The sequence below is a fragment of the Myotis brandtii genome, unplaced genomic scaffold (genome assembly GCF_000412655.1).
Source record: "Myotis brandtii unplaced genomic scaffold, ASM41265v1 scaffold4, whole genome shotgun sequence".
Lineage (NCBI taxonomy): Eukaryota > Metazoa > Chordata > Mammalia > Chiroptera > Vespertilionidae > Myotis > Myotis brandtii.
In genome coordinates, this window is record NW_005365371.1 from 4,225,793 (window position 1) to 4,235,877 (window position 10,085).

Below are 10,085 nucleotides of genomic sequence, written 5' to 3' on the forward strand. Positions count from 1 at the left end.
GAGGATGAGGCCCAGAAATCAGGATTTTAAAGATTACCAGGTGGTTCTAATGTGCAGCCAAGGTTGAGATCCACTGGCCTAGAGGCTATTTGTTATTCTCAGTCTGTTAATGGGCCTCAGAAACTCCGCACCTTTGGGCAAGGTGTTTCCAATAGAGTGGGTCAACTGTCTTCCCCCAGTGGTTGGCAAACTGCAGCTCAGCAAATCACGGCTCGCGAGCCACATGCGGCTCTTTGGCCCCTTGAGTGTGGCTATTCCACAAAATACCGACTTCTGCGCATGGGCCACGAAGTTTCAATCGCACTGTACATGCGCGCCCACACGTGGTATTTTGTGGAAGAGCCACATTCAAGGGGCCAAAGAGCCGCATGTGGCTCGTGAGCCACGGTTTGCCGACCACGGTGGGCCCAGGCAAAACCTGCCTCCATAGCAGAGGTCTGCCTGAGAAAGATGACCTCTGCTGCTTGAGGAAATGACTCAGCACAGGAAACCACAGGTGGCTGCCTTCTGAGCTCCAACCCTAGAACCCCCACCCCTGGCTTCTGCTCACACAGCTCCAGTCCACTCTGCCCTCTCTCGGCCGGAGCCCAAGGTGAGTGGCAGCGTACTAAATTTTGTGCGTTGGCCCTTTAAGAGGGTGCCTGCATCTTCAGCCATCTCTCCCTGGCAGACAGCAACCCTGCTGCTTTCACAGCCAGATGTTATGTGGGTACCTTTCTCAGTTCTGGTGCTCTGCGTTGGAGAGCCCAGGCGTGGGTTTAGACCCCAGAGTTCTCAGTGGAAATCCCCGACAGCTGAGATATCCCTCTGGACCAGTGGTTCTCAACCTTCTGGCCCTTTAAATACAGTTCCTCATGTTGTGACCCAACCATAAAATTATTTTCGTTGCTACTTCATAACTGTAATGTTGCTACTGTTATGAATCGTAATGTAAATATCTGATATGCAGGATGGTCTTAGGCGACCCCTGTGAAAGGGTCATTCGACCGCCAAAGGGGTCGCGACTCACAGGTTGAGAACCGCTGTATTAAGTGATCCAGTTGCCTGGTTGACATCTTGGAGATAAGCGATGGTGGATTTTTTGTTGTTGCTGGTCCTTGCAGTCTTGGCTTCCAGAGTTATAAAGCAGTGATTCTTTTTCTTTTTTCTTTTAAAGCAGTGATTCTTTTTACATAGCCATATCCTTCCAGCACATTATTCGATTTGAGACATGTTTCAGTATGTTTTTTATTTTAGATACTTTTTAAAATATTCTTTTCACCTCCTACTGGGACTACTAAAATACAGGACCTATATGTGTGTTATATAAAATGAAATAGAATTAAATAGATTTTTAGGATATGGCGTCCTTTTACATGGACTAATGTTTGTAAATATGTTTCAAGTTCTGCTTAATTATTTTCTGCTTCTGTCCTTTGACTCTTTATTCTATACTCCTAATATATGAAACTTTCTTTAATATATGTCTCTAAACTTAACATTCCCACATTGAAAAACAAGGCTGGGCCTTCAACACAACAGGAACTAGAATTGTTTCTCTATGTATTAGGAAATATGGCCTGCAATAGTTACTTCTTATAACTTTATTCACCTGTGAGAGACCGATTCTGGTTTGGTTTAAGTATTCACTGAACAATAATGGAAGGGGGGATTCTATGGTTAACCTGGCTTGAATTAGATGCCTACCTTGGACCAGTCATCTATAATAGGGTCATATAAGAAAATGGCTTTTTTCCCATATGCATATCAGAAGTGGGATGCTTAGCAATTCTTTTTTTTTAAAGAAGAAATAATCACTCTAATACAAAATGGCTTTTCTGTAAGCAGTTCAGAACTCTCTAAAGAGTAAACTAGTAGCTTATAGTTTGTTAATAAATATTTTCTCTAATGCAAGATACTGAGTTAGAAGCCAGGAGACATAAAGAGAAGTAGAAGGAGTCCTCAGATTACTTAAATTCCAGTGGAAGATGAGAGGTTGTTTATGATAGGTGTAATGGTGCATTTCAGTAAAGATAGCAAAATTTATACTAGACTTAACTGTTGCATTTTCTGCTGTTCCTTTTTATGACCAGTGTGCCCTGCCCCCTCACCATAGCTAGGTCTCTTGTAAATAACTATTATATGTGCCTGGGAGACCTAGAGAGGAGATGGACATTTGAGCACTTGCAAATCTATCATCACTTGCCAAAAAAATAATATGCTTCCTACTAATGCTCTTTTATATTAGGAAAACCTTCCGGTTAAACACAGCAGGTTGATTATATGCCTGTATTATCTCTTCCTCCCCAGACCCAACTAAAATGATATGTAAAAAAAAGAAAAGACTTTATATATCGCAAGGGCAAAGTGAATGGGAGAGGACACAGTAAAGCACAAGAGATTTCAATACATATTTGGAAGGTTAAAGTTGTGGAGAAGTGAGAACTGACTAAGCAAACCAGAGGAAGATATATCCTAAGCATTTGCAGAGAGGAATGTCTAAGAAGTAAACTAGTTTTCCTTGTAAAAATGTCAGAGGTTCGGGAGTTAGAGGCACACAATGTGTGTGTGTGTGTGAGAGAGAGAGAGAGAGAGAGAGAGAGAGAGAGAGAGAATTAACAGGCTGAAAAGAGGGGGATTAGTTGACAGTCCATATGGGAAGTGTCAAGGGACCTTACGACCCCTCCTCTACTCTACACAGCCATGAAATATAACATATCCTCTGGAACAGCTAAAGAACAAACAAACATGTTCACATTTATTTGAGGAGAAATTAAACCCAAGAGGCTCCTTATTCTTGTCAGGGGAGTCAGGAAAAGGTGTGGCACCAGAATGAAAAAAAGTGGATTCAGTGGAAGTCAATATACTAAACTCCTTCCTCTGCCCTGCTTTCAGAACACTAGTAGCTTTAGTCAAAGTCCTCAGACAAGAAATGGGAAGAGTTTTCTCTGGATAAACAGAATACCCTGGGAAAAAAATACTTTAGATACTACACCCCCATCTTTTAAAATATATATATATTTTTATTTCAGAAAAGAAGGGAGGAGAGAGAGAAACATCAGTGATGAGAAAGAATCATTGATCAGCTGCCTGCTGCACCCCCTGCCTCCGGTGGATCGAGCCCACAACCCAGGCATGTGCCCCGACTGGGAATCAAATCATGTCCTGGCTCACAGGTCGATGCTCAACCACTGAGCCACACCAGCCAGGCTCCACCCCCATCTTTAATGGAAAGGCTAACTTATCTCCCAGTTAACTTTTTAAAAAATCCTCACTTGAGGATACGTTTTTATTGATTTTTAAAGAGAGGTGAAGGGAGAGAGTGAGAGAGAGGGAGGGAGAGAGAAACATTGGATCGGTTGTGTCCTGTATGAGCCCCTTCTGGGGATCAAACCCACAACATAGGTATGCCTTGACCGAGAATTGAACCCTCGACCTTTTAGTGTATGGACAACTCTCCAACTAACTGAGCCACCTGGCTAGGTCATCCAGTTAACTTTTTGTACTTTTATATATGAGTAGACAATGAAGGATTGTCAGACATTTGACAACCATTAAATAAGAGAGGCCAAAACAATGGGATAAAAAAGGAATGTAGAAGAAACAGACAATGTAGGGAGAAAAAACCCAACTTATACACACACAAACCATATAATAGAGAAGATAAATTGCATCCATGAAACAAGAAAAGTATCTCAGAAAAAGAATGGTCAGAGAACAATCTATATATATAAAAGCCTAAGCAACCGTTACGATGGAATGACTGGTCGTTATGACGTGCACTCATCACCAGAGGGCAGATGCTCAACGCAGAAGCTGCCCCCAGCCCTCAGGCCCCAATCACTGATGGGGCCTGCTGGCCAACCTCCCTGTTCCTCCCCCCAGCCGGCAGGCCCTTGGGCTGGGATGGGGAACCGGGGATGGGTGGCGGCATGCGGGCAGTGAGGGAAGGAGAAGGTAGGTAGGCGTGGAGGCAGAGAACCTGATTGGCCCTATCGCTGGCCAGGCCTAGGGACCCCACCGGTGCACGAATTTCGTGCACTAGGCCTCAAGTGAGAAATAATTCTTGGAAAGCCAACATTTAAGATAACTAAAACAAACAAAAGATGTCACTAGGTGAAGAGTAGAAGATCATTAATAAAATTTTCCCAGATCATTAAACTATAATGCAAAGATAAAAAATGTGACACTGTCTGGTTGTCTCCACCCCTAATTTATGACAGGATTAGTTACTGTACTTCATTTATCAGTTTTCTATCATTGTCTTTAAGGGAAATCTTTTTTCTAAAATAACTTTGTTTCTAATATGTTTTAGGAAAAATATAAACATGATTATGAGTACCTTTTTAAATTTTGTTTAATAGGTTGATTCTTTTTTTAATGCCCTTTAGGAAGTAGGAAGAAAGAAAAGGAGCGGCCAGAAATTTCTCCTCCTTCTGATTTTGAGCACACCATCCATGTTGGCTTTGATGCTGTTACTGGAGAATTCACTGTAAGTTTACCTAGTTGGGACTCATTTTTATATCATCACTCAAGCTTTTCCATTAAGTATTAAGTTTGAAGTTAACTTTCCTATCCACATATTAATTATGAATTCTTAGTGCTTTTCTCTTCTTCTAAAAGGATTTGTGGATGGATGTATCCTTTTCCTAGGGAACTGCAACTATTAATTGTAATTATGCAAAACAGATTTAGATAAATAGACCTTTAGAAAACGAGGCTTTTTAGAATTTAGTCAAACCTATAGTTAATATAGATTGATTTATGTATTTCATCATTCACCTCTGGAAATTGATTTTATTAGAGCAACTCTAAACAGCTAATTCCTGACTGTCTTGTTTTTAGGGCATGCCAGAACAGTGGGCTCGATTATTACAGACTTCCAATATCACCAAACTAGAGCAAAAGAAGAATCCTCAGGCTGTGCTGGACGTCTTAAAGTTCTATGACTCCAACACAGTGAAGCAGAAATATCTGAGCTTTACTCCTCCAGGTAAGCTATCAATTCTAATTCACATGAGATTGCAGAGTTGTGAAACTCTTCAAAATAAAAAGATTGCTTATGAAAAAAAACACACCCACCTAAGCTGTAGTTTTTGTCTCCACTTTTCCCTTTGCATATACCTACCTTTTATTTATTTATTTTTATTTCAGAGAGGAAGGTAGAGGGAGAGAGAGATAGAAACATCAATGATAAAAGAGAATCATTGATTGGCTGCCTCCTGCACACCCCACACTGAGGATCGAGCCTGCAACCCGGGCATACGCCCTGACCAGGATTTGACCAGGATTTGAACCGTTACCTCCTGGTTTGTAGGTCGATACTCAACCACTGAGTATCGAGTTTATGAAAGCTAGATCTGGCTGGGCTAGATCTAACTTTTATAAACTGACTGGAACAGCTCTTATGCATAATCTCTTAGCTTTGACAAAAGTGGATATTTTGGCCTTTTGTTTATTTGTTTTTCTCTTTACTTCTTTTGAATGACTTCCAGCAATAGAAGGGAAAAATGCTGATTTATAATTCATACTAGAAATATATTTATTGCTAGTGGGACAGAAGAAGGGTTGTATTACTATATAAATGCACAGACTTTGAGGTAAAAAATGTTTAAGTCCACTCAAAAATTGAAACATCAAATGTACAAAAAAAAAGCATTAGACTAAAAGAAGTTATTCCTCAAAATTGAAATATCATCAGGCAAGACTAGAATAATAGTAGATTTTTAAAAATAGTTTGTTTGAATCAGTATCGGAATAAAGTTCATACATTGTAGTTGATTGCTATATCTCTTGAATCTTTTTTGATATTTAGGCTTCCCCTCCCTCATTCTGATTCTCATGGTCTCTTTTCCTTGTAATTTATTTGTTAAACAAACAAGATCATTTGTCTTGTTTCCCTAGTATGGATTGTACTAATTATATCCCAAGGTCTCATTTAATGTGTTTCTCTGTCCTCTGAAGTCATACATGTAGTTTTTAAAAACAATGTGATAGAGCTAAAATCATATAGTATTAATTGTACTTAATTTGATTGCATCATTGCAGAAATAGAGACCACTTGGCAAATGACTTTAATTTTTTTTTACTTAGTCTAGTACATCCTTAGCAAAAAGTTAGACTTGTCCCTGAACTTTTCTGTCAACTAGTAAGTCTGTGTAAATTAGTAATCTTTTTTAAAATCATGTTTGACCAGAAAATTACATATTTCATAGATATTATATATGCATCTTAAAAAGTAAACCAAAACTTACCCTTCTAAATTGCAGAATGAGTATTTTATTTTATTTTATTTATTTTTTAATACATTTTTGTGGATTTCAGAGAGGAATGGAGAGGGAGAGAGAGAGAAACATCAATGATGAGAGAGAATCATTGATCGGCTGCCTCCTGCACGCCCTCTACTGGGGATCGAGCCCACAACCAGGCATGTGCCCTTGACTGGAATCGAACCCAGGACCCTTCAGTCCGCAGGCCAATGCTCTATCCATTGAGCCAAACTGGCTAGGGCCAGAATGAGTATTTTAATATTTAATCTTTATGAATTGGTTTTGCCCTCAGGGATATGCTTTCATACTCATCACAATTTATATCAGACATTGCCCTTTGCACATTTTGTCTGCATGGTTGGGTGCTTTAAGTTCCTTAATAGGCAATTTTCTGGAGACAGTATCATTGTGAATAAGCTTCTGTTTTATTTAATAAATACAGGTTGACAGGTATAGTTTCAAATAAAATTTAATAACTTTATTAAGGTATAATTTACATGCTATAAAATTCACCCACTTAAAGGATACAGTTCAATGATTTTAGTAAATTTACATTAAGACTGGAGATTTGTCGACTGAATCTTACATAAATTCTTGTTTGAATACAGATGTTGTCAGTTTTCTCAAGACTTAATTCAAGCCGAAACCGGTTTGGCTCAGTGGATAGAGAGTCAGCCTGTGGACTGAAGGGTCCCAGGTTCGATTCCGGTCAAGGGCATGTACCTGGGTTGTGGGCACATCCCCAGTAGGAGATGTGCAGGAGGCAGCTGATCGATGTTTCTCTTTCATCGATGTTTCTAACTCTCTATCTCTCTCCCTTTCTCTCTGTAAGAAATCAATAAAATATATTAAAAAAAAAAGACTTAATTCAATTTAAAATCAGTCCAAACATTTTACTTGCTCTGCTTTCTATTATCTTTTATTTTTTAAGCGTTTTATTTTTTTGAAATGTTAACTTAGCATTATTTTCTGTTTCATATTCAGAGAAAGATGGCTTCGCTTCTGGAACACCAGCAGTGAGTTAATATGCTATTTCTTATAGCTCTTGTTATAATTTAAGTTTCCCCAAACAAATTTCAGTTTTTATTTTGCTTTCTAAAATAAATTACAGCCATTAGAAATAAATAACTACTTAATATATGTTTTAGCTAGCCACTTAATTAGTTGAGGAAGCCATGTTAAACCAATAGAATATCCTTGATATGATACTCAAACTGCTAAAACTTATTATGATCGAGAGCAGTTTAGCTACTTTGGGTAATGTTTCTGTACATAGACATGAATACAAAGAACTGCTAGCTTTTTCCTCTGGCACCAATCTACTGAATATAGCCTGTGGAAACATACTGTACAACAGGGAAGCCTGTCAGTCTTCAGAGTTGACTGAAACTTTGTAAGTTATCATGCAAGCACAGTTACCTCCTGCAGAGTCACTGTTTATTTTCAGTTCCTCAATTAGAGGAAACAGTCTCCTGGGGTTAATATGAAGGTTAACTGGGGTAACATGTACCTATCTAGCACACACCTGGCACATAATCTCTGTGTAAAGGTTAATACCTTCCTCTCTTGCTTCATTTGCCATCATTTTTTCTGGTGAATGTAGCTGTTTAAATGACTGAAAATGAATCTGACTTACACAAAGCCTAGAGGATTCTTGTTTTTGGTCTTAACAAATAAAGTGATTGTTTACTAAAGGGTTTGTTAAAGGGTATAAAATTCTCTATATAAAAGGTATACATTCTCTTTTAAGAATACTTGATATTTATCACATATATTTATTTCATAAACTTACTTTACTTACAGAATTGCCTTCATGTTTTAAGTGATTAAATTAGAGTAAATGAGGATTTACTGTTTTGAAATGAGCTATTAAAATATTTTAAAAAATATGTTAAAAGAGATTCATATTTTAACATATTGTTATATTTGACATGTCTTCCTTACCTTTTGCTCGTTGATAAATAACAGTTGAATACCAAGGGATCAGAAACATCAGCAGTAGTAGCAGAGGAAGATGATGATGATGAAGAGGCTGCTCCTCCTGTGATTGCCCCACGACCTGATCATACAAAATCAGTGAGTGTCTTATTAGTGAATTGGGCTGTGTATGTGTGCATGTGTGTTTTAAAAAGCAGTCTGTATTTGACTTCCATTGATCAATTTTAGAAAGCCCTCATGCTTAAAATATTTTAGTGTGGGGAAATTTGACTAGGAGACCTTTACCTAAAGACCACTCATCAAAAAACTAGCTAGCTATATATGTGTGTGTGTGTGTGTGTGTGTGTGTGTGTGTGTGTATAAAATATATTTAGTGATTTCAGAGAGAAAGGGAGAGAGATAGAAACATTGATGAGAGAGAATCATTGATTGGCTGCCTCCTACACCCCCCCTACTGGGGATCAAGCCCGCAACCCAGGCACGTGCCCTTGATCGGAATCGAACCTGGGACCCTTCAGTCCATAGGCCGACACTCTATCCACTTAGCCAAACCGGCTAGGGCAAAAAACTAGCTTTTTTGAAAATTAAAATCAAATGAGTTCTTTAAAATACAAATACTTATTGTTTTTTATTTTTTATTGAATTTATTGGGGTGACATTGGTTAATAAAATTACATATTTTATCTCCCATTTTACAATCCTCTCAAAGCCTAATGTCATTCAAGGGGCTTCTAAGAGTGAATTCCTAAACAGATATAGGAGAACTTTAACAATAATGACCTTAGGTAGAGAGAAAAGGAGTCCTGTCCCTCTCCCTGTACTAATACAAGTAAAGTAGGGGAAGGTGCTGTGCCCGGCGTCAGGGAGTGGTGGTAAACTTGGCAGGTAAAGCTCTGAGGACTGCCAGTGCATCCTGGTCTAATGATTGAGGGCTCTATTTTCTTTATATCCTAGAACTGGCTGTTGGAAATGAAAGGATAGAAATCATATTTGTGCAAAAATTTGGGGGATATTAATAGTTATTTTAACATCAAGGTTTCTATTATTTTGTTTTTTATTTCTCTTTTGTGGTAAAGACATGAATTTAAACTTTTTGCTTCATTACTAGCTTATCATTTTATTTTTTGTTAATCCTCACCCAAAGATATTTTTCCATTGATTTTTTTTTTTTTTTTGAGGGAGTGGAAGGGAGGGGGAGAGACAGAGAGAATCGATGGATGTGGGAGAGACACATTGATTAGTTGCCTCCTACACGTGCCCCAACCAGGGCTGGGGATTGAGTCTGCAACCTAGGTATGTGCCCTTGACCAGAATCGAACCCAGGACCCTTCAGTCCACTGGCCGATGCTCTATTCACTAAGCCAAACTGCCTAGGGCTCTAGCATATCATTTTAGATCTGGTTACTCTTAAATTTCATTCAAGGATCTGCTCTTTTGCTAGAAAAATTTAAAAGAAAGACATGATGTACGAAATAAAAATGTTTCACATTTATTCTTAGTTACAAGTCGGTTTTTTTTCTACAAATCTTTTTTAAAGACAGATCTGAAAATATTATTCTCATTCTTTAGAACACTGGAGACAACTTAGTTTTGGTTAAAAATCAAAAAAGTGAATAGTGTGCCAGTAAAAATACATAAAAACATTTTCCCTCAAGTCTCAGTAATTAACTGTCTCTTTGCAGATTTATACACGGTCTGTAATTGACCCTATTCCTGCACCAGTTGGTGATTCTAATGTTGATGGTGGTGCCAAGTCTTCTGACAAACAGAAAAAGAAGACCAAAATGACAGATGAAGAAATTATGGAGAAATTAAGTATGTATTTCCTACATTTTACATTATTATAAAACTAGAGGCCCAGTGCACAAAAATTTGTGCACTCGGGGGGCGGGGGGAGGG

At 38.4% G+C, this 10,085-nt stretch overlaps 1 protein-coding gene across 1 annotated transcript in view; it reads left to right on the forward strand.

Annotated features, from left to right (window-relative positions):
* Positions 1 to 10,085, forward strand: part of PAK2 (p21 protein (Cdc42/Rac)-activated kinase 2) — a 56,046-nt gene that overhangs the window by 15,423 nt on the left and 30,538 nt on the right. Inside the window, exons 3-7 of the mRNA XM_005873168.2 lie at positions 4,371 to 4,471; positions 4,825 to 4,972; positions 7,233 to 7,264; positions 8,217 to 8,324; positions 9,869 to 10,001. Coding sequence (XP_005873230.1) covers positions 4,371 to 4,471; positions 4,825 to 4,972; positions 7,233 to 7,264; positions 8,217 to 8,324; positions 9,869 to 10,001 — 522 coding nt within the window. The remainder of the gene's footprint in view (positions 1 to 4,370; positions 4,472 to 4,824; positions 4,973 to 7,232; positions 7,265 to 8,216; positions 8,325 to 9,868; positions 10,002 to 10,085) is intronic.